The sequence below is a fragment of the Tachyglossus aculeatus genome, chromosome 1, assembly GCF_015852505.1.
Source record: "Tachyglossus aculeatus isolate mTacAcu1 chromosome 1, mTacAcu1.pri, whole genome shotgun sequence".
Lineage (NCBI taxonomy): Eukaryota > Metazoa > Chordata > Mammalia > Monotremata > Tachyglossidae > Tachyglossus > Tachyglossus aculeatus.
In genome coordinates, this window is record NC_052066.1 from 147050316 (window position 1) to 147075168 (window position 24853).

General features: G+C 42.0%; 1 protein-coding gene across 5 annotated transcripts in view; it reads left to right on the forward strand.

The window, feature by feature from the left end:
- MOK (MOK protein kinase) overlaps positions 1-24853 on the forward strand; it is a 62112-nt gene that overhangs the window by 31295 nt on the left and 5964 nt on the right. For all 5 annotated transcript variants that reach the window (XM_038751934.1, XM_038751935.1, XM_038751936.1 and 2 more), the window contains 5 exons: positions 808-878; positions 10635-10713; positions 10825-10873; positions 14320-14498; positions 23108-23209. In XM_038751934.1, coding sequence (XP_038607862.1) covers positions 808-878; positions 10635-10713; positions 10825-10873; positions 14320-14498; positions 23108-23209 — 480 coding nt within the window. The remainder of the gene's footprint in view (positions 1-807; positions 879-10634; positions 10714-10824; positions 10874-14319; positions 14499-23107; positions 23210-24853) is intronic.

The following is a 24853-nucleotide window of genomic DNA, read 5'->3' on the forward strand; positions in this document are numbered from 1 at the left end:
TGTCGCATGCTTTTGTCCTGGTTATAGTGTATCTACCCCTAATAATAATAATAATAATGGCATTAAGCGCTTACTATGTGCAAAGCACTGTTCTAAGCACTGGGGAGGTTACAAGGTGATCAGGTTGTCCCACGGGGGGCTCACAGTCTTAATCCCCGTTTTACAGATGAGGTAACTGAGGCACAGAGAAGTGAGTAGCCCAAAGTCACACAGCTGACAATCGGTGGAGCCGGGATTTGAACCCATGACCTCTGACTCCAAAGCCCGTGCTCTTTTCCATTGAGCCACGCTGCTTCCCTAGCCCTTGGCACATAGTAAACACTTAAGAAATCCCACTTTTAAAGAAAATCTGATGTTCTGGGATTTAAACCACAGTTAAAACTTCTGTTTATCTTTTCTTTACCTCAGTTCTGGTTTTTTTTTTTTTAGTCAAAAAGCAAGGTGTTCGGAAATGCATTTGATTCAAATCTCTTGGCTTTCTTTACCTTTTAGCATCTCCCCTGCACATTTCTGAGCTCTTAGTTCATTTCATATTTGCAAGAAACACTTCATTAGCTACCTAGATATGTTTAAAGAAAATCAATGCTTAGGTATTTCAAATTAAACTGTTTGCAAATGAATCCAATTAATTTTTCTCTTTTCATAAATATGGGTTTAAATGGAAATCCTCACCGCTAATGATTAAGCTTTGCCTCCTTTTTCTGATGCATAGGAGTTCCTTATATTTACAAAACTTTTTTAGAATGAAGATAAGTATGTTCTTTGAGGAGAAAACAATAAAAAGCAAAAAAATCCTTTTTTCTTCAGTGACAGAAAGACTGGTTCTCTTGCACTAATATGTGAACTTATGGACATGAATATTTATGAACTAATACGAGGTATGTAGACTGAGCCACTCTAAAACTGCTTTTTTATTCTCCCTGAAGTTTTGTAATTTTTAGTATTTGCTTAAGCTGTAATTATTTTTCTTTAACCATTATATAGTAACTAGAGTGCTAGTTTGATAAGAAAATGTAGTGCGTGAAGCTGTGGTTTACATTCTTCAGTAATTCCTTGGTTATATAGTAATCAATTATTGGCATTTGTGCATTAAAGAAGCAGGGTGGCTCAGTGGAAAGAGCATGGGCTTTGGAGTCAGAGGTCATGGGTTCAAATCCCAGCTCCACCAATTGCCAGCTGTGTGACTTTGGGCAAGTCACTTAACTTCTCAGTGCCTCAGTACCTCATCTGTAAAACGGGGATTAAGACTGTGAGCCCCCTGTGGGACAACTTGATTACCTTGTAACCTCTCCAGCGCTTAGAACAGTGCTTTGCACATAGTAAGCACTAAATAAATGCTATTATTATTATTATTATTATTATTGTACATGGAAGCATCAATATTTTCCATAAAATATCAGGGTAATATATTACAAATAAGTAAGCTACCAAATTCAGTTTGTACTACCCTTTGGCTTAACTGATGGATAGTATTTTTTTTTAATACCCATGGCTCATATTCACCCCTGAACATTCCGTACTGACTCTCAAAATCAAGCTAATTTTTTTTATTAGGGCCCCATCTACCTTTTAATGGGATATAATTTCTGATGTATTGGTATGTGTTGCATAGACATTCAAAGGAGCTTACTAACTATGAAGGAGAGAGCATAAAATTGGAAAAATGTAGTTGGGAACCATAGCCCGTCTTGGTCCAACTTTTAATTAAAGCATTGTAATCTAGACTGCAGGCTTTCTGTTTTTGGTTCTCAGACTTGTGGCTCTAAATGTTTATCAATCTTTGTAGTTTTGCTATTAGGATATTTATACTGCTTCAGATTAGCAACTGTTGGCCGTGCTCTGCACTAATGCATGAATCGGCAACAGAAGACCGGAAAGAGTATCCATTTGACAATTTTTGAGCCACTTCTTGCTCCTCCAGAAAACAGAGAATTTGGCTTAATTCTTCATTTTCTTATTTATTCAGTTCATTCATTCAATCAGTCATATTTACTGAGCACTTACTGTCTGCAAAACACTGTACTGAGCGCTTGGGAGAGTACAACAATAGACATATTCCCTACTCACAACGACAGACATTAATATAAATAAATAAATAATTATCTGCATAAGTGCTGTGGGGCTGGGAGGGAGGGAGATAAAGGGACCAACTCAGGGTGACTCAGAAGGGAGTGGCAGAAGAGGATAGAGGGCTTAAGTCAGGGAAGGCTTCTTGGAGGAGATGTGCCTTCAATAAGGCTTTGAAGCCGGGGAAATATGAAAGGAAGGATGTTCCAATCCAGGGGCAGAATGTGGGCGAGAGGATGGTGGTGAAATAGACAAGACCGAGGCACAGTAAGAAGGTTAGCATTAGAGGAGCGAAGTGTACACAGGCAGGATTGTAGTAGGAAAGTAGTGAGGTGAGGTAGGAGGACGCAAGGTGACTGAGTGCTTTAAAGCCAATGGTGAGGAGTTATTGTTTGAGAATACTATAGTGTTGGAGAATACTGTATTGTATCCTCTTAATGTGTTTTCTGATATTTGCTTCTGATGTTAACACAAGATAGTCTTTTTGCCTATCACTTCACTGCAGAACTTAACAAATCCTCAGTTGTTCTTTGTATTTTCCTTCTTGTGTTGTGTTTTGCTACTGCCAATGCAGAGTGGCAGGGGAATTAACCACATTCTATCAGGCTACTAAAAATGAAAACTCACTCCTCCTTCCCCCTTGGAGATATATATATATATATATATATAACTCTGTTAGAGCAAGAAACTAACACAGGGGAATTAAAGGCAGCAACAATTTTTATTAGTCGAGATCCTTTTATCATTTTTAACTCCATCAAGTTGTTAAGAAAAGGGCACCTCTCTGAGTTATCTGGCATCTGGGGAAAGAGTCATCCACATTATACCCAGTTATTGGTCACCTGCTGAGAGTGTGGTACTTATATTAATGCCATCTGTAAGAGGAGAGGATATCTTGGGATTTAGAAGAGAAAGCTGAAAGAGTAGTTGCTGATTCCTTGCATAATTTCTTTGGTGAGGCCATCTGAGCAGAGGCTGATAGGAATTATTCCCTGGAGCCACGGAGCAGTACAGGATGACCTTTCAAGGTCTCTCTGAGTTCTAAAATATCCAAGCTGTAGAATCTTGACCTTTTTATTGAAATACATATATTGTTTCTTCATTAACAAGCTTATTTTGGGGTAGTTGATGAGGGTTTTGGAAATTTCTCTCTCATTTGCTAGAGAAGAATTCCCCTAAGCCCTTTCTAGGGCAATTGCAGAGGCGTAATGGGTTTGCGTTTAATGCCTTTGTCACTTAGTATTTGTCTGTGTTTTAATTTCCCACTCAAACCTGTCTAGTGATAAAAGGTTGGAGCTATCTGTGTTTCCCCGGAGGGTTCTCGATCACAATCCCTAGTGTGTGGCTTCTCCCCAAAATTAATTTACCAGCATCTTCTAGGTGAATGGATTTTTGAAGCTGGGTGGGAAGGAGAAGCATGATTAGCAGCGGGGCCTAGTGGGTTAGAGCATGGGCCTGGGAATCAGAAAGGTCTGGGTTCATTTTACTCCCAGCTCTGCCACCTGTCTGCTGTGTGACCTTGGGCAAGTCACTTCACATCTCTGAGCCTCAGCTCCCTCATCCGTAAAATGGGGCTGGAGATTGTGAGCCCCATGTGGGACAGGGACTGTGTCCAACCTGATTAGCTTGTATCTACTCCAGTGCTTTATAATAATAATAGTAATAATGATGGCATTTATTAAGCACTTACGTTATGCAAAGCACTGTTTGTGTGGTACCTGGCACATAAGTATGCACTTAACAAATACTTTTTAGAAAAAAGAGAAAGAGGGCAACCATTGCACTGTTCCTCCAAGGGTCCTTTGGGGTTCATGTTGGAGGCAGAACTAGGATGGGTGGATCAAGAGTCTGGACTCAGTCTCACATCTCCTCCTGCCTTCAAGACTTCTCTCCTTGGTTGTCCTCCCGTCACCTCAAATTCAACATGTCCAAAACAGAGCTCCTGATCTTCCCACTCAAACCCTGTCCTCCCCTGACTTTCCCATCACTGTAGATGGCACCACTATCCTTCCTGTCTCACATGCCCATTACCTTGGTTTTATCCTTGACTCCTCTCTTTTGTTCAACCCGCATATTCAATCCGTCACTAAATCCTGTTGTTCCCACCTTCACAACACCGCTAAAATCCACCCTTTCCTCTCCATTCAAACTGCTACCACGTTAATACAACAACTCATCTACCCTGCCTGGATCACTACATCAGCCTCCTTGCTGACCTCCCAACGGTCTGTCTCTCCCCACTCCGGTCCATACTTCAGTCAGCTGCCCAGATCATTTTTCTACAAAAATGTTCAGGACATTATCACCCCACTCCTCAAAAACTTCTAATAGTTGCTCATCCACCTCTGCATCGGACAAAAACTCCTCACCATTGGCTTTAAGGCACTCCACCACCTCGCTTCTCTCTTTCTACCACTCAGCCCACACACTTTGCCCCTCTATTGCTAACCTTCATACCGTACCTCCATCTCGCCTATCTCACCACCGACCCCTAGCCCACGTCCTGCCTGTCCTGGAACCCCCTCCCTCCTCAAATCCAACAGACAATTACTGTCCCCGCTTATTGAAAACACATCTTCCCAAACAAAGCCTCACTTTTCCTCATCTCCCACACCCTTCTGTATCGCCCTGACTTGCTCCCTTTGCTCTTCCTCCCAGCCCTACACAGCACCTACATACATATCTGTAACTTTCTTTCATTTATTTGTATTATTGTCTGTCGCCCCCCCACCAGACTGTACACTTGTTGTGGACAGGGAATGTGACTGTTTAATGTTGTGATATACCCTCCCAAGTGCTCGGTACAGTGCTGTGCACACAGTAAGCGCTCAATAAATACTACTGAACGAATGAATGATCCAGTGGCACTGCGTATGTTTGTTATGCAATCTGTATTTATAAATAGCTATTAGAATGAGGAGATGAACAGGATTTCTGGGCTTTCACTGGCTACTCTGCATGAAACGAACTCCTTACCATTGGCTTTAAAACACTCAATCAGCTCCCCCCAACTACCTTTCCTCGCTGATTTCCTCCAGCTGCTCAGCCCACACATTTCACTCCTCTAACGGCCACCTACTCATTGTACCTTGATCTCATCTATCTCACCACCCACCTCTTTCCCACATCCTCCCTTTGGGCTGCAACTCTCTCCTTACTTTGAAAGCCTTACTAAAATCACACGTCCTCCAAAAGATCTTCCCTGACTAAGTCTTCATGTCCCCTGCTTAGTCTCCCTTCTGCGTCACCTCTGCACTTGACTTAAGTACTTGAAATTTGACCCACAGCACTATGTTAATATCTGTAGTTTTGGTTGGTCAGCCCTTCAGGACTGTAAGCTCCTTTTTTGTGGTATTTGTTAAGCGTTTACTGTGTGCCAGGCACTGTACTAAGCAGTGGGGTAGATACAAGCTAATCGGGTTTGACCCAGTCCATGTCCCACATAGGGCTCACAATCTTAAGCCCCATTTTTCAGATGAGGTAAGAAAGCACAGAGAACTGAACTGATTTGCCCGGGTTCACACAGCAGACAACCGGCAGAGCAGGGATTCGAACCTAGATCCTTCTGATTCCCAGGCTCGTGAAGCAGCGTGGCTCAGTGGGAAAAGCCCGGGCTTTGGAGTCAGAGGTCATGGGTTCAAATCCCGGCTCTGCCACATGCCTGCTGTGTGACCTTGGGCAAGTCACTTCACTGCTCCGAGCCTCAGTTACCTCATCTGTAAAATGGGGATTAAGACTGTGAGCCCTACGTGGGACAACTTGATCACCTTGTATCCCCCCAGCGCTTAGAACAGTGCTTTGCACATAGTAAGCTCTTAACAAATGCTATTATTATTATTATTATTATTATTATTATTATTATTATTACCCACCAGACCATGGTGCTCCTTATGGGCAGGGACCATGTCTACCAACTCTGTTGTATTCTCTCAAGCACTTAATACAGTGCTGTGCACACAGTAGCCAATGAATCAATCATATTTATTGAGCACTTACTGTGTTCACAGCACTGTACTAACTGCTTGGGAGAGTACAATGTAACAGAGTTGGTAGACACATTCGCTGTCCCGAACAATAAAGCCATGGATTGATTACTGTATGATTCCATTATCGATTTCAAAGATCAATCAGTGGTAATTATTGAGCACTTACTGGGTACTGAGCACTGTTCTAGGTGTTTGGGAGAGTATAATACAGTTGAGTGGGAGACATATTTCCTGCCCATAAGGAGTTTACAGTCTAGAGGGGAAGTCTTGTCTTATGCTGTCGAGTCATCTCTGACCCATAGCGACCCAATCTCTCCCAGAACACCAGAGGGGAGACAGATATTAAAATAATTTACAGAGAGGGGAGATGAGAAACTATAAAGATATATGTACGTAATCCTCCCTTTGCCACTTGTGTGCTGTGTGACCTTGGGGAAGTCACTTACCTTCTCTGTGCCTCAGTTTCCTCATCTGTAAAATGGGAACTAAGGCTGTGAGCCCCACGTGGGTCATAGCTTCTGTCTACCTCAGGGCTTTAGTACAATGTCTGGCACATAGTAAGTACTTAAAAAAATACCAAAAAAAAAGTACTACGTTTAGCCCCATGTGGGACATGGACTGTGTCTACCCCAGTGCTTAGTACAGCGCCTGGCATATAATAAATACTTAATACCATTTTTTAATGTTTTTTTTATGGGAGGAAAGGAAAATACTATCTAAAGATAGCTGGACTCCATGGCATTCAATCAGGAGAACACCCGTAAGATTTTAGAGACTACGTTTAGCTGAGGTTAGAGCAGCTTATTTTCTGGGGACCAGTGTCCTGAATAAAGAAGGAATTTTTTGTTGACATTTATCAAGATGTGGAAGGAGTAGCTGACTTTGAGACTGTAAGCAATATATTTATGTACTAGGAAACCTTGTTAACCTTTTGAGGTGTTAATTTTAAAAAATTAAAACAGAATTCTGCCAGCCTGGAAAAGTTGCAAAAGTGCTTATTTTAATCCTTATTTTAATCCTTTAATCCTATTTATACTGTGAACAGCATGTGGGGTAGGGACTGTGTCCTACCTGATTATCGTTTATCTACCCCAGTGTCGAGTACAGTGTTTGACCCCCAGTAAGCACTTAGCGAATTCTGCAAATATATAAATACTGTGGGTCTGAGGAAGAGTGAATATAAAGAGGCAAAAAGCATGGTCTCTGCCCTCAAAGAGGCTAACGTGGAGTACTTATGAAAAATTATTTGAAACATGGTTGCACAGCAGAGCAGTAATAGTGTTTATTCTGGTGGGATTTAAGTGACAGTTTAAAGCTGGAGCGTCAGTTCTTTGCAGGAGAGTGGTCCAAATCTGTGGTCCTTGAGCTGCCCTTCCAGCGTGAAGTAGGCAGGAGAATCAGGTGACGTCAACCACTGTCATCTCCTGTGAACGTTTCTGGCTTTAAGATTTTGTGGGCGTAATGGGGAGAGTGGGAGGTTTGTGTTGCCACTTAGAAAGCTAACCATAATGACAGACTCATTGCGTGTGCTGAATGCAACAGGTAGTGACCTTGCCCATGCCTGGTGCTGAATATTCGTTTTCGCTGGATATTCTGAGTAAATTCCAAGGTGAGCTTTTTAATGAGAGCATTTGTATAGGAGAAAGCAGCCATGACAACTTGATCACCTTGTAACCCCCCCAGCACTTAGAACAGTGCTCTGCACATAGTAAGCGCTTTTAACAAATGCCATTATTATTATTATTATTATAGTAGGGGCTCAATAAATACGATTGATTGATTGATAGTGACGGTATTTGGCCTTCCCAGACTGAGCCCCCTCCTTCCTCTCCCCCTCGTCCCCCTCTCCATCCCCCCATCTTACCTCCTTCCCTTCCCCACAGCACCTGTATATATGTTTGTACATATTTATTACTCTATTTATTTTACTTGCACATATCTATTCTATTTTATTTTGTTAGTATGTTTGGTTTTGTTCTCTGTCTCCCTCTTTTAGACTATGAGCCCACTGTTGGGTAGGGACTGTCTCTAGATGTTGCCAACTTGTACTTCCCAAGCGCTTAGTACAGTGCTGTGCACACAGTAAGCGCTCAATAAATACGATTGATTGATTGATTGATTAAGGCTCCAGAAATTAGTGGTGACCATGATGGGAAGTAGCATGGCCTAGTGAAAAGAGCCCAGCTTGGGAGTCAGAGGAATTAACTGGGTTCTAATCCCAGCTTCACCGTTTGCGTGCTGTGTGACCTTGGGCAAATCACTTCACTATCCTGTGCCTGAGTTCCCTCATCTGTAAAATGGGGTTAATAATAATAATAATAATAATAATAATAATAATGGCATTTATTAAGTGCTTACTATGTGCAAAGCACTGTTCTAAGCGCTGGGGAGGTTACAAGGTGACCAGGTTGTCCCACGGGGGGCTCACATTCTTCATCCCCATTTTACAGACGAGGTAACTGAGGCCCAGAGAAGTCAAGTGATTTGCCCAAAGTCACACAGCTGACAAGTGGCGGTTAAGTGGTTAAGTGATAAGTGGTTAAGACTGTGAGCCCCATGTGGGACATGGACTGTGTCTACCCCAGCGCTTAGTACAGCGCCTGGCACATAATAAATACTTAATACCATTTTTTAATGTTTTTTTTCTTATGGGAGGAGAGGAAAATACTATCTAAAGATAGCTGGACTCCGTGGCATTGAAATGCAGAAAGTTAGGTGTTCCTTGATTTTTATTTATCGTTTTGCTTTTCAAAATCTCCAGTCATCCTGAAAATAAAATTCTAAACCTGTGCTGCTGTATTTGGAGAGGTATGATTTGGTTTTGCAAGTACTAATCTAGATGTTCTGCTCCTTCAGAAGAAGGTATCATTGAGAAATCTAGATGAATTCTTCAATCAGGAGAATATCCGTAAGATTTTAGAGCCTACGTTTAGCTGAGGTTAGAGCAGCTTATTTTCTGGGGACCAGTGTCCTGAGTAAAGAAGGAATTTTTTGTTGACATTTATCAAGATGTGGAAGGAGTAGCTGACTTTGAGAATGTAAGCAATGTATTTATGTACTAGGAAACCTTTTTAACCTTTTGAGATGTTAATTAAAAAAAAATAAAAACAGAATTCTGCCAGCCTGGAAAAGTTGCAAAAGTGCTTGTTTTAATCCTTAAATTTTAATATAAATTCTGGAAAAATAATTGCAGGTTATCTAAAATAGAGTCCAGTTTGTACCATTGCAATAAAAAGGTAGTTACACTGTCAATTTATAGTTTGCTTACATTGTAAATGCTACACTTTCCATTTTTCTAATAAGGTAGTAATTCTCTTAGGCAATAGGAAGTGAAAAATGAAAATATCCATCAAGGTCACACAGCCAGTAAATTGGAAGGTGAAATTCTGGTTAGTCCCTGTACTGCTGTAAAACATTAATAATTTATACATTTCACACCATAAGGGAAAATTTTGAAAAGCAGAATTTTTGCAGTGAAATTCTCTTTATTAATAATGTATGTGCAATTGGAAGCTTCATAAGGAGGGACTAGAAATTGAGGTTGTTGAGCCAGTTAGTACCACACAATTTGTAGCCGAGCTTCATGACCAGTAGACTTAAGTATTGTCCTAACCCTTGGAATAGCAAGAAGCAAAATATTAATTAGTGTTCTCGTTACCATTTTCGTTTCCTTCTGGGACAAGACACTTGGTGCATTTGTTGGGTAATTTTTTCCTTTTGAAACAATGAAAATGACGTGGCCTTGGGTTATCACCACTGTTATCCAATGGAACCTGTTAGTCCAGGATTTCGCATATTACTGCCATAAAATTTTCATGATAACTATTTCTGTCTTCTCAATTCTATCATGTACAGGGAGCATCTGCCAAGCTAGCTGTCTTCCTCCCTTCAAAGCCCTACTGAGAGCTCACCTCCTCCAGGAGGCCTTCCCAGACTGAGCCCCCTTTTTCCTCTCCTCCTCCCCGTCCTCCCTGCCCTACCTCCTTCCCCTCCCCACAGCACCTGTATATATGTTTGTACAGATTTATTACTCTATGTATTTTACCTGTACATATTTACTATTCTATTTATTTTGTTAATGATGTGTACCTAGCTTTACTTCTATTTATTCTGCTGACTTGACACCTGTCCACATGTTTTGTTTTGTTGTCTGTCTCCCCCTTCTAGACTGTGAGCCCGTTGTTGGGTAGGGACCGTCTCTATATGTTGCCAACTTGTACTTTCCAAGCGCTTAGCCCAGTGATCTGCACACAGTAAGCGCTCAGTAAATACGATTGAATGAATGAATGATTCAAGGTATTTTGAGTTGCCACTGTTGATTCAAGGCGATCAAAACTTAGGGTAGTCATAATTATTATAAAGTGGGTGGCAATTTTAACTGAACTGCTAAAATAATTGGAAAGTTGTCCAGGCTAAGCAAACCCATCTTTTAAGTTTGTAAAAATGAGCATGACTATTACAGAATGAGGGGAAAAGAGCAGGCACAAAAATCAAAAGTTAAAATATGTGGTATATTCCTGGTAGCATAGATTGGGATATGACATTTTAAAGCTTTATTTGTCTATTCTATAAACTGCACAGGGAGAAGACATCCGTTATCAGAAAAAAAAATCATGAATTATATGTACCAGTTATGTAAGTCTCTTGATCACATGCACAGGTAAGATACCATAAATTTAACCTACTGATTTTACCTCATTTTTTGTAAATGGAAAAAATTTGGTCTCATTAGGAGCAGTTAATTTTATTCCCTTTTTTTATATTGGTGCAGAAATGGAATATTTCACAGAGATGTAAAACCAGAAAACATATTAATAAAGGTAAGAAATCTAAGATTCCAATTTTGATTTTTTAAAAATTATTGCTGGACTATCAAATTTGCCTTTAATATTGAATGTAGGAGAATTCAGCTCATTAAAAGCCACATTTTAAAAAGAATTTCTTAAACAGCTATTGAGGCATAAATAATCAATCAATCGTATTTATTGAGCGCTTACTGTGTGCAGAGCACTGTACTAAGCACTTGGGAAGTACAAGTTGGCAAATAAGTATGGTAATGTATAAACTTATAGGTGCTAGTGCATGTTCAACCTTTGTATAGGAAAATATATAAATTAGAGGTTGAAACTGGGATGTCAAACTCAAAAATTTTATAAAAATATTAGTACAGGGTTAGGAGTTCCATTTTTAACGGGTACTTTAAAAACAAATGAAACTACAAACTGCCCCAATGCCCTGGCCACCTACTTTATTAAGAAAATTGACACTTCCAAGTGTGATCTCCCTAAACTCTCCCATGCCCCTTCTTCAACTCTGTCATCAATCAATCGTATTTATTGAGCACTTACTGTGTGCAGAGCCATGTACTAAGCGCTTGGGAAGTACAAGTTGGCAACATATAGAGACAGTCCCTACCCAACAGTGGTCTTTCCCAGCAGTATCTCTAGAGGAGATCTCTTGCCTTCTCTCAAAATCCACCCCCTCCACTTATGCATCTGACCCCATTCCTTCACACCTTATGAAAACACTTGACCCCTCCTGTCTCCCCTCCCTAACAGCCATCTTCAACTGTTCTATCTCCAGTGGCTCTTTTCCCACTGCTTTCAAACCTGCCCTTGTCTCTCCTATCCTACAAAAAACCCCTCCCTTGATCCCACAGCTCCCTCCAATAATCACCCCATCTCCCCGCTACCACTCCTCTCCAAATTCCTTGAGCAAGTTGTCTGCACTCACTGTTTCAATTTCCTCTACTCCAATTCTCTCCTTGACCCCTCCAGTCTGGTTTCTGACCCTTTCACTCCTCAGAATCTGCCCTCTCAAAGGTCATCAGTGATCTCCTTCTTGCCAAATCCAATGGCCTCTACTCCATCCTAATCCTCCTTGACTTCTCAGCTACCTTCAACACTGTCGACCACCCCCTTCTCCCGGAAACATTATCCAACCTCAGTTTCACTGACACTGTCCTCTTCTGGTTCTCCTCTTATCTCTCTGGCTGCTAATTCTCTGTCTCTTTCATGGGATCCACCTCTGCCTCCCACCCCCTAACTGTGGGTATCTGTCAAGGTTCAGATCTGGCTTCCCATTTATTCTGTCTACACTCACACCCTTGGAGAACTCATTCCCTCCCGTGGCTTCAACTATACCATTTGTATGTGGATGATACCCAAATCTCCATCTCCAGCTCTGATCTCTCTCTCTGCAGTCTCACATTTACTCTTGCCTTCAAGACATCTCTACTTGGATGTCCTCTTGTCACCTTAAGCTTAACATGTCCAAAACAGAGCGCCTTATCTTCCCACCCAAACCCTGCCCTCCCCCTGACTTTCCCATTACTGTAGACAGCACCACTATTCTGTATATATGTATATATGCTTGTACATATTTATTACTGTATTTATTTATTTATTTGTTTTACTTGTACACATCTATTCTATTTATTTTATTTTGTTAGTATGTTTGGTTTTGTTCTCCGTCCCCCTTTTAGACTGTGAGCCCACTGTTGGGTAGGGACTGTCTCTATATGTTGCCAACTTGTACTTCCCAAGCGCTTAGTACAGTGCTCTGCACACAGTAAGTGCTCAATAAATACGATTGATTGATTGATTGATCCTTCCTGCCTCACAAGCCTGTAACTTTGACTTCTCATTCTCATCCAACCCAAATATTTAATCTATCACTGAATTCTGTCGGTTCTACCTCACAACATAGCTAAAATCTACTCTTTCCTCTCCATCCAAACTGTTACTGCGATAATGCATTCACTTATCCTATCCCACACTGATTACTGTATCAGCCTCCTTGCTGACCTCCCAGCCTCCTGTCTCTCCCCACTCCAGTCCATACTTCATTCTGCTACCCGGATCATTTTTCTACAGAAACGTTCAGGACATATTTTCCTACTCCTCAAGAAACTCCAGTGGTTGCCCATCTACCTCCACATCAAGCAAAAACTCCTCACCATTGGCTTTAAAGCACTCAATCACCTTGCCCCCTCCACCTCACTTAGCCACTCGCCAACCTGCATGCTTCACCCCTCTAATGCTAACCTTATACCTCAGTCTCATCTATCTTGCCACTCCTCACCCACATGCTGCCTCTGTCCTGGAAATCCCTCCCTTCTCAACTCTGACAGACAATTACTCTCTCCATCTTCAAAGCTTTACTGAAGGAACAATCTTCTCCAAGAGGCTTTCCCTAAGTCCTCCTTTCCTCTTCTCCCATTCCCTTCTGTGTCGCCCTGACTTGCTCCCCTTATTCATTCCCCCCAGCCCCACCGCAGTTATGTACATATCTGTATTTATATTAATGTCTTTCTCCCCCTCTAGACTGTAAGCTCATTGTGGGCAGGGAATGTGTCTGTTATAGTGTGCTCTCCCAAGCACTTAGTACAGTGGTCTGCACAGAGTAAGCCCTCAATAAATACAATTGAATGAATGAATGAACGAATGGATGAATAAGCTAAATTTAAGTTTAGCTTCTATTATCTATTTCTCCAGCCCCTTTCTGACTTCCTTATAGTAAACAGACTAACCATAGAAATCCAACTTTATGTTGTGAAAACAAATTCCTTACCAAACAGGAAATGTCCAAACAGAAAGAGAAGTCCCAAGCCTAGGAAAGCCACAAAGTATATCATTTTACAAATCTGACGCATTCCGGTTTTAATTTAGACTGTGAGCCCACTGTTGGGTAGGGACTCTCTCTATCTGTTGCCAACTTGTACTTCCCAAGCGCTTAGTACAGTGCTCTGCACACAGTAAGCGCTCAATAAATACGATTGATTGATTGATTGATTTTAATTTGCAACAGCCACCCCTCAGTGCTCATGTACAGGGATATTCTGACTATGTACTGAGAATTGGCAAGCCCTTCAAAATAATACAATAAAATGATACCAGTGAATACCAGTGAGGGCTATTTAAAATGTGATTAAGGACTCTTTAATTGCAATATGGCATAATAGAACATATTATTTCTTTTGGTTCATTTTTAGAGCTACAAGATGGTTCGATGACCTAACTTGAAGTAATATAGAACAGAAAAGATATCCAGAACAGTAAACCTGTCAGATAGAAAGCCATTGTGTGTGTTAAAGCATAAGTTATGGACTTGAGTGCAGATGCCTGAAAAGATCAGAGAATAGTAGCTGGAAAAGCAAATATATATTTTTACTAATTTTCTGTTTGTATTGAAATTTTCAGAGCTTCTCTTGTTACTCTAATAAAACCATTTGTGGCCATTGTGGTTTTTTTTTTTCCCCTCGCAGAAAGACCTCCTAAAATTGGGGGACTTTGGATCTTGTCGAAGTGTTTATTCCAGACCACCATACACAGAATATATCTCTACCCGATGGTACCGAGCCCCAGAGTGCCTTCTCACAGACGGGTACTATAGCTCCAAAATGGACATGTGGAGTGCTGGTTGTGTCTTCTATGAAATCTCAAGGTAAAGAGTGTTCATTTTGAGAAAATGTGAACTCTCATTTGCTAAACCACACTAACTGTTCTACGCTAACTGTTCATTGATGTAATCAGTAAATCAGAAGTGAAGGCCCCAGCGCCCATAACCACATCCATAAATAGTAAAGGTAATTTGAAAATCAAATTCTGGTCTGTCAAGATTCGGTGGTTTGTTGGTAAATTTAGTCAGACAACTTCTCACTGTATTAAAAAAATAATTTGGTTGGACTGTACACCCTTTAAAACAAGTGAAAGGATGGAAAATTAAGGAGCCAAAGATATTTTGACCTGCTAAATATTGTTAGTTTATAGTAAAACCTTCATGAAGAACTATATTCAGTTCTGCCATAACATGTGCTTATGCTATGTATTTGGCTAGAGTGGATTGACAGAATTAGGACACGTTCGTTCAACAATGTGAGCCTCTCTGGATATAATGGGAAATGGTGTTGGAATCAGTCAATCAATCAATGGTATTTATTGAGCACTTACTATGTGCAGAGCACTGTACTAGACACTTGGGAGAGTATAGTACAACAGAGTTAGTGGACATGTTCCCCACCCACAATGAACTTACAGTCTAGAGGGGAAGGCAAACATTTATATATATATGTAATTTATAACATATAATTTAAAGATGTGCACTTAAGTGCTGTGGGGTTTCAGGGTGGGGAAAATATCAAGTGCCCAGAGGTGACCGATCCAAATGCAAAGTTGACGAAGAGGGAGAGGGGGCCAGGGAAAAGAGGGCTTAATTAGGGAAGGTCTCTTGGGGGAGATGTGACCTTACTAGTCTTTTGAAAGTGGGAAGAGTGGTGGTCTGGCATATATGGAGAGGGGCAGAATTCCAGGCTAAAGAAGGGACGTGGGAAAGGGATTGGTGGCAAGATTGATGGGATCAGGGCACAGTGAGTAAGCTGGCATTAGAGGAGCAAAGTGTGCGGGCTGGGCTGTAGTAGAGAGATGTCTGGATTTCTGCCAACAGCGCGCCGCAGCTTGGGCACAGGAGAGGAGGAAGCAGGCTGTGAAGGTGAACCAGGGCCGCTGGTTAGTAGTACAAGGTTGGCGGAGGGACAGGAGAGCAAAAGAGTTTAGTTCAGTGGTGAGAGTGGTGTTGAGGGCGTTGATTTGTGCATTAAGAGAAGGTAGTTTGGGTTGGAAGAAACGGTTGTGCACAGAACTGTGGCATCAGGCCCAGGGAACGCTGTAAACACTGATCTAGAAGTCTGTTTTTACACTTTTCTTTCAAGATTACAGTCCTGGAAATTGGGCTTGGTAACTATGGCTGGTTTTGCAGGTTTGATGTGTTTTTAGGAGCTGTTACTATGCTGCTCCTGAGGAAGACATGGTGGGTGAATAAGTGAAAAACACAGGTGATCCTAAATTCTCTTTAGCTCCGGTTTTCAATTTCTCTCACCTTCAAAAAACTTTTGACTCCTTTAAAATTGATTTGCCAGCCACAAAAACACTTACGGTTTGTCCCCTCTCTCCGTTCCTTCCTTTTCCCCTTCAGCCAGCAGATGGAGGCTTAATGAGCCTAGAAATAAAATACAGGTGGGCAGCAGGGTGAGAATGTGGGAGGAGGAAATGGTCTGATCATCTCCAGCCTGAATAATCCAACCCCAGGCATGCTAAGGTGACTTGAAATTTAAGGAAGTTTTGGTTTACCATACCCAAGTTTAAAATTTGCTTGCTATTCTCTCCAAGATTCTAGACAGTAGGAACTTTCAATTCAAGACTATTTCTTCTTTGGACCTTCAAGGTCGCTCGTTATAAGGTTTCTCTGGGTAATTTGATTGAAGGAGACTGTTTCTGCAGAATTTCCATCTAGCCTTGAGATGGAAGAATGGCAATTCTTAAGAATTTGGGCTTTAAAGGACACTGTGGCTGATCGGACTTAACATATCAAATACATTGAATTCATCTCTGATTCTTAAAAAATTAGCTTCATAATCCTTTTAGTCCTTTCCTATGCTTAGGACTCCATCTCTTTCCTCTGCTTCATGAGGCTGGGAACTGTTTTTCCTCTGTCATCTGGCTTCCTCTCTCCATCGTGTAGGTTCAGATTGGCCTTGAAATTGCAGGGTAATATTGGAAACTTCTCTGACAGAAGTTAGTCAATTAACATAAGGCCCTGTATACCCTTGAAAATTTTCCACTGCTCGCTCTCCCTTCTGCATCATCTATGCATTTCAATCTATGACCTCTGAACTTGTGATAGTTGCCTTAACCCCTCAGCATTTATGTACATATCTTTAAATGATATATTATAAATGACCTCTTTATTCATATTACTGTCATCTCCCCCTCTAGACCATAAGTTCATCATGGGCAGGGAACGTGTTTGCTAATTCTGGTGTATTATAAGCTCCCAAGCTCTTAGTACAGTGCTCTGCACATAGTAAGCCCTCAATAAATTTGAATGGTTGATAGTCATTACCAACCATTATTAATAATAGAATCTGTTGAGCACTGCTGAGTACAGAGCACTATACTAGGCATTTGGGGAACATTTAGATAACTCTTAATCCCAAATTCATTTGTTAAAACCAATACATTTTCCTTAAAATATATTGATTCCCTGAAGAGCCGAGACCTGTGGTTTTTGCTGTCATTCCTTTCACCTGATAATAACAGCTTCTCAGTTTAGGAGCTATTCTGGAAATCTGTAATTGCTAACTTCATTTTTTTTTTTTAATTTAATAAGTGAAAGCTGTCGCTTTGAACGGCAGAGTCCATCAGACCTACCTACTTCATATTTTTTAAATTACTGATTTTTCGTGAACACATGACCTTAAAAAGATCCACACTGCTAACGCGAGTGTATTTCAAAATAATTCATTGTAATAGTAAATGCTTGAAATCCTCCCGTGTAATAACGGGAGGAAAGCAAGCATCCATTTTCAGGTTACTCCTTCAAGGCCCGACCTAGTATTTGTGCAGTTGAATTTCTGAGTGTGATCTCCCCCCGCCCACTGCCACTTATATTATTTGGTAAGAACTTATAATGAGCCAGGCATTGTACTAAGCACTGGGGTAGATAGAAGCCAATCAGATTGGGCACAGTCCCTGTCCCACATGGGGCTCACAGTCTTAATCCCCATTTTACAGATGAGGTAACCGAGGCACAGGGAAGTTAAGTGACTTGCCCAAGGTCACCCAGCAGAGCTGGGATTAGTACCCAGATCCCTCCAACTCCCAGGCCCGAGTTCTGTCCGGTAGGCCACTCGGCTTCTCTGTCGTTTTTTGTCTCCCCCTCTTCAACAAAATGAAATCCTAAACACACATACTCTTCCACTCTGGCCTTATCCTTCCACAAACAGAGCAAGAGGAGGCCCGAAGAAGTCTCTTCTGTGAAGAAGGGATTTATAGAATGGCCAAGTCCTGGGCAGTCTGGCCCAGATTCCTCTCAAGCCCCGTGGCCTTTGGCCATGTGTAAATTGGCCTGCTTGTATGAATAATCAGGATGAGTCAAAGCTTTTATTTGTTTTTCATTCCTTTCTCTTGTAAAACCCAGAGTCGATTTTCTGAGCAGAATAAATTAATAATTGAATCTGGGTAATAGCTGGCTTCAAGCAATTCCAGAAATGCTAAATCCTTTGTAAACATTTTGCTAGGAAAATGAACTTTTTGGAATTAGAAAGTAGAGTCGTAATTAGTTTCCGATCTTGCATATTGGGCTCGAGCCCCAGTGCAACCAACATTGCTTTTCAGCAGAAGTCCACATTATAGCTTAAGGCATAAACAATTTTCAGAGGGTGAAAATCCTGCTATTAGTAGCATATTAAAGAAAGACGACTTTCTCTTGGTTAGGGTGCAGAAAAGGAAAAAAAAATCCAATCCAACAGACATATGTAGGAGGTTTCTCAGTGTGTCTATGAATATGTTTTTAGGTTCAGGGTTATTACTTAAAGATACCTGGAGCAATTTTAAATTCCATGTTTCCTCTTCAGAGTTAGGGTGGCGGTAGGGGGTTATCTGTCTACAAGTCGTTCAAATCATGAATATTCCCGCCAAACCCAATAGACTGGAGACTTGCATTTAATTTATAACCCAATCTCTTGTTGCTTCAGATAGTAGTCTAAGAAGAGAACTGCAGGTGACTCAAAGGCCGCTGTTTAAGAGATTAAGAAATTCAGTTGCTGGTTTGCCTACTCTTTGGCCTAGTGTTTTGAAGGTAGTAGGGAGGAGGTGAACAGAAACTCTGGGGGTCCTGAAAGCCACAAGAAAGAAATCTTCTGGAAAATAAACCCTCTTATTTTAAAATGTTCAGCAGTAGGTTTTTTTCCCCCCAAGAAAATTGCTGAAACTCCTCCTCCAGTGCATTTAGCATTAACTAACTGGGTTGATAATCTCAAAATGAATCTTGGGGTTTGCAGCTTTCTGTAGTACAACTCAGACTGATGGACTGAGATTAAAGTTTTCAGCGGAGTGCACACCTTGGTGAGAGAGAGGGGAGTCTCCCGAAGGGCAGATCCTGTAGACTGTAAACTCCTTGTAGACAGGGACCATGTCTACCGACTCTGTGTTGTACTTTCCCAAGGACTTAGTATGTGGTCTGCATGCAGTCAGTGCTCAGTAAATGCCACTGATTGATTTGATAAATGTCTTGTTGCTGCTGTGGAAGGATGAGGCAGGCCAGAGAACTGACATTTCCCACAGAAGGTTTGTCCCGGAGGAGAGCTGGGAGCTTTGGAAATATTTGGCTGCTTGAGGAAACAGGATAAACCCAAGGGTCTGTGATGGTGCAAGGCATTTTCCCACCTGGTTCAACCAGCCCTTCCAGAAATGGGGCTGGGCTACCTTTTTGTGACAAAACCACCACTGTTAACCAGGAGTGAATGTAGTAGAGGACAAGCTTGACAAAGTTACACTACATTTTGCCATCTCCTTGAATTTCTATCAGTCTATAAAATGGGGATTCAGGACCTGTTCTCCTTCCTACTTATTTTGTGAGCTCCGTGTGAGAGAGGGACTGGGTCTGATATGATTTTGTTATAGTGGATAGAGCATGGATCTGGGAGTTAGAAGGTCATGGGTTCTAATCCCATCTCTGCCAGTTGTCTGCCGTATGACCTTGGGCAAATCACTTCACTTCTCTGGGCCTCAATTACCTACCTCATCTGTAAAATGGGGATTGAGACTGTGAGCCCCACATGGGATATATGGGACTATGTCTAACTTCATCATCAATCGTATTTATTGAGCGCTTACTATGTGCAGAGCACTGTACTAAGCGCTTGGGAAGTACAAATTGGCAACATATAGAGACAGTCCCTACCCAACAGTGGGCTCACAGTCTAAAAGTCTAACTTGATTGCTTGTACCAATTCCAGCGCTTAATACAGTGCCTGGCACATAGTAATCGCTTAACAAATACCACAGTCGTCATCATCAATACCATAGTCTTTGGCACATAGTAAGCTCTTAACAAATACCACCATTATTATTCTCTAGGCTGTAAGCTCATTGTGGGCAGGGAACATGTCTTCCAACTCTATTATACTTTCCCAAATGCTTAGTATAGTGCTTGGCACATAGTAAGCGTTCAGTAAATATGATTGATTGATTAGCCAGAAATATTTGTTGAGTGCAGAGCATTGTAGTAAGCACTCCCTAGGGAGAACCTGTATATATGTATATATGCTTGTACATATTTATTACTCTATTTATTTTACTTGTACATATCTATTCTATTTATTTTATTTTGTTAGTATGTTTGGTTTTGTTCTCTGTCTCCCCCTTTTAGACTGTGAGCCCACTGTTGGGTAGGGACTGTCTCTATATGTTGCCAACTTGTACTTCCCAAGCGCTTAGTACAGTGCTTTGCACACAGTAAGCGCTCAATAAATACGATTGATGATGAGAATGTAATAGAATTAGTGAATGTGGTCCGTGACCTCAAGGAGCGTACATTCTGAGAAAAAAACAGACACCAAAATCAGTTACAGATAGGAGGAAGTAATGAGTATAAAGATGCATACATTTATTCATTCAAATGTATTTATTGAGCACTTCCTGTGTGCAGAGAGCACTGTACTAAACGCTTGGGAAGTACAAGTCGGCAACATATAGAGACGGTCCCTACCCAACAACGGGATAAGCTCTCGGAGGGTTGTGAGTCCCAGTGCTTAGTGATTGGAAGTGATAGTTGGGAAATATGAAGAGCGGAGATGAGAAATTATTTGGAGATGTGATTTCAGAAGGGCTTTGAAGAGATGAAAGCGGAGATCTGTTGGATGTAAAGGGGAATGGAGCCCCAAGAGAAGGAGCATGGCCTAGTGGGTAGAGCAAGGGCCTGCGAGTCAGAAGGACCTGGGTTCTAATCCCAGCTCTGCCAATTATCTGCTGTGTGACCTTGAGCAAGTCACTTCACTTCTGTGCCTTAGTTACCTGTCTGTAAAATGGGAATTAAGACTCTGAGCCCCACGTGGGACATGGACTATGTTCAACCCAATGCTGTTAAGCTTGTATCTATTCCAACGCTTAGTAGAGTACCTGACACATGGTAAGCGTTTAATAGATACTATAAAAAAAAGGCAAGAGGGCGTTCCAGGCAGGAGGGAGGGCGTGAGCAATAGGTCGGTGGTGGGAGCGATGAAGAGTCCCAGTGAGGAGCCTAGCTTAAGGGGAGTGTGGTGGGAGAAGAGAGTGGGTAGATAGGTAGAAGGGACCTGACTGAGGGCCTTAAAGCTAATAGTTATTTTTGATGGTTGTGGAAAAGAATGGGCAGTCATTGGAGCCTTTTGAGAAGTGGAGCGATGGGCGCAGAATGACACCTGAGCTCAGAAGTCTGGACCAGCAGAGTGAAGTGTGGATTTGGAAGACCGAAGGTGGGGAGATCAACTAGGTTGGTGCAGGAGCCGAGTCAGGATATGACAGGCTCCTGGGCTGGCACGAAGGGGCGGATCCTCGAAATCTTGTGGAGGAAAGAACGACAAGATTGGGTGACAGGCTGAATATGGGGGTTGACGAGAATGCAGTACCAAGACTGTGGACGTCAGGGACGTGGAGGATGATGATGTTGTCAACTGTGATGGGAAATTTAGGTGGAGGAGAGGATTTGGGAAGGAAGGTGAAGAGTTTACTGTTGTTCTTGAAATGATAATAATAATAATTATGGTATTTGTTAAGCGCTTACTATGTGCCAAGCACTGTTCTAAGCGCTGGGGTACATACAAGTTAATCCTGTTGTCCCACGTGGGGCTCACAGTCTTAATCCCCATTTTACAGATGAGGTAACTGAGGCACAGAGAAGTGAAATGACTTGCCCAAGTCACGCAGCTGACTAGTGGCGGAGCCGGGATTAGAACCCACGACCGCTGACTCCGAAGCCCAGGCTCTTTCCACCTAGCCACGCTGCTTCTAAATGGGTGTCAGCTGGACATCTATTTAGAGATGTTCTTGAGGGAGGAACTTGAAATAGCAGGGGAGAGATGTACGGCTAATGGGGGTAGAATTGGAAGTCTTCTGGGTAGATGAGGTAGTTGAAGCAGATGAACTCCATAAGGGAGTGAGTGTAAATTGCAGAGGGAATCCAGAACAGAGCCTTGAGGGAGACAGAGGAAGGGTGGTGAAAGAGAAGTAAGAGGAGAACCGATAGTGAATTGTCGGGTAAACCTAGGTTACACAGTGTTTTCAGAAGAAGGAGTGGTTCATGGTGTCTGTAGACAGTTGGGATGTTGAGGAGGATGGAGTAATCAATCAATCAATCATATTTATTGAGCGCTTACTATGTGCAGAGCACTGTACTAAGCGCTTGGGAAGTACAAATTGGCAACATACAGAGACAGTCCCTACCCAACATTGGGCTCACGGTCTAAAAGGGGGAGACAGAGGAAAAAAAACCCAAACATACTAACAAAATAAAATAAATAGAATAGATATGTACAAGTAAAATAAATAAATAGAGTAATAAATATGTACAAACATATACACATATATACAGGTGCAATTATTAAAATATATTAGATTTGGGAAGGTATTCATGGGTGATCATGGGGAGAAGCAGCGTGGCCTGATGGAAAGAGCATGGGTCTGGGACTCAGAGGATTGTGTTCTAATTCCGGCTCCTGGTCTGCTTTGTCACCATGGCCAGGTCACTTCACTTCTGTGTGCCTCAGTTTCCTCATCTGTGAAGATGGGGATTTGGACTGTGAGCCCCACGTGGGACATGGACAGTGTCCAACCTGATTAGTTTGTGTCTTCCTCAGCACTTAGCCTGGCACATAATAAACTCTTAGCAAATACCATTAAAAAAAGCAGTCAGCATTTGTTTCCCTTGATGTTGTTTTAGTAGAGGCAGCGTGGCTTAGTGGATAGAGCACGGGCCCAGGAGTCAGAAGGGCATGGGTTCTAATCCAGGATCCACCACATGCCTGCTGTGTGACTTTGGGCAAATCACTTAACTCTTCTGTGCCTCATTACCTCATCTGTAGGATGAGGACAGTGTCCCGATGTAGGACAGTGACTGTCTCCAATCTGATTAACTTGTATCTACTTCAGCGCTTGGCACAGAGTAATCACTAAACAAGTAATTATTATTTAGGAAAAATCAAACGGTTTTCTCACCTTGCCGCATTTCGCTTCTTTCAGCTTGCACCCTCTCTTCCCTGGAGCTAATGAACTGGACCAAATCACAAAAATCCATGAGATTATAGGCACACCTGCACAGAAGACGCTTACTAAATTCAAACAGTAAGTAGGTTTGGCCCTTCTTGTTTTTAAACAGAGATCCAGATAACTGTGCAATAAATAGATAGGTTTGATTTTTCAGGATGGTGGGTTTTTTGGCCCACAGAAGATTTATAATACCTGGTCCCTGGCTGGGTTTTTGTACCAATTTGCTCTGCGGCTTGTGGACAAATCTTCAACCTAGGTATCCTCGGTCGTTTTGCAAGGAGTAGTAATTTGTGTTTATACGGTGACCTCAGTGGCTTTGCAGGGAGTAGTAATTTTGTTTGAACAGTGATGCCCAATGATGAAAGCCGTTCTCCAAATATAAATTACAAAGAGAGCTGGAAATGCCCAACAGAATAAGAGCTAGGGATGATTTTCCAGAGATGGTAATGATGTATATCAGTAATCTAGCTAGGACATGTGAGCAAATATCGAGGCAGAGAATGAGTCATCTTCTATCAATCAGTGGTATTTATTGAGTGCTTACTATGTGCAGAACACTGTACAGGCGCTTGGCAGAGTACGGTACAACAGAATTAGCAGACACAGTCTTTGCCCTTAATGACCTTAAAGTCTACAGTAGCATCGCTCTGCCCCAGGTGGCTAGGCCCTGACTATTTCCCCTTCGGTCAAACGAAGGAGGAGAAGCCACCAGCCCTGCGTATTTTAATTCGCCCCACCCTCAGAAGCTATTGGGTGACTCCTAGGTTCACCCCCAAAATTTCCACTTCACCAGTCTGTATTTGAGTGGCCATATGAGCAATGGTCCTAGGTAGAACATTCTACCTAGCTGAAGTTCTCATGTTTAAAATGTTTAAAAAATTCCTCCCTTGCCCCACAGAGGAGTTTATTTCCTGGGTCAGATTGGCAGTTGGGCTGCTGTAGAAGGGGATTGTAGTGGTGAGGGTGCAGGGTACCCCCTAAGTTTAGGGGGACTGTTTCTGTCCACCAGGCAGCTTCTGAAGCTACAAAGCTCTTCCTGGGGTGGCTGTTTCAGTAGCTAGAGATTATTCTTGTTTATAAAAGGTGAAACAGAGGTCACAGCATGTTTGAAGGGGGTGCCTAAATTCCTGAGCTGAAACATTACAGTCCTCAACTTTCTTCAAGGTATGTGTATTCTGAGATTTTGTGGCAGGTGGGAGACTGTTTTTGGGACCAACCATCGTTTTGCTAGAGTTCTCGGAGACCATCTCGCCACCTTCTCGTCATTCATTTTTTTCCCCTTCGCTTCCTTCCCCTCAAACCAGCCAAGTCAAAGTCTCCTATTCCTCCAGACTTTTTCTTTTCTAATTGTCTTTGTTAAGGGCTTACTATGTGCCAGGCACTGTACTAAGCACTGGGGTGGATACAGGCTAATCGTGTTGGACACAGTCCATGTCCCACATGGGGCTCTCGGTATTAATCCCCACTTAAAGATGAGGGAACTGAGGCACAGAGAAGTTGAGTGACTTGCCGAAGGTCACACAGCAGACAGGTTGTGGAATCGGGATTAGAACCCGCGTCCTTCTGACTCTCAGGCCTCTGCTCTATCCCCTAGGCCACGCTGCTTCCCCATTGCCTCTTCCCCTGAGAAACATGGTATTAATCTTGGTTGGACACTAGAGTCTTTTCCTACAGAGTTAACTTTTTAAAAGCCCTGAAGAAACATCTTGCCATATTTAA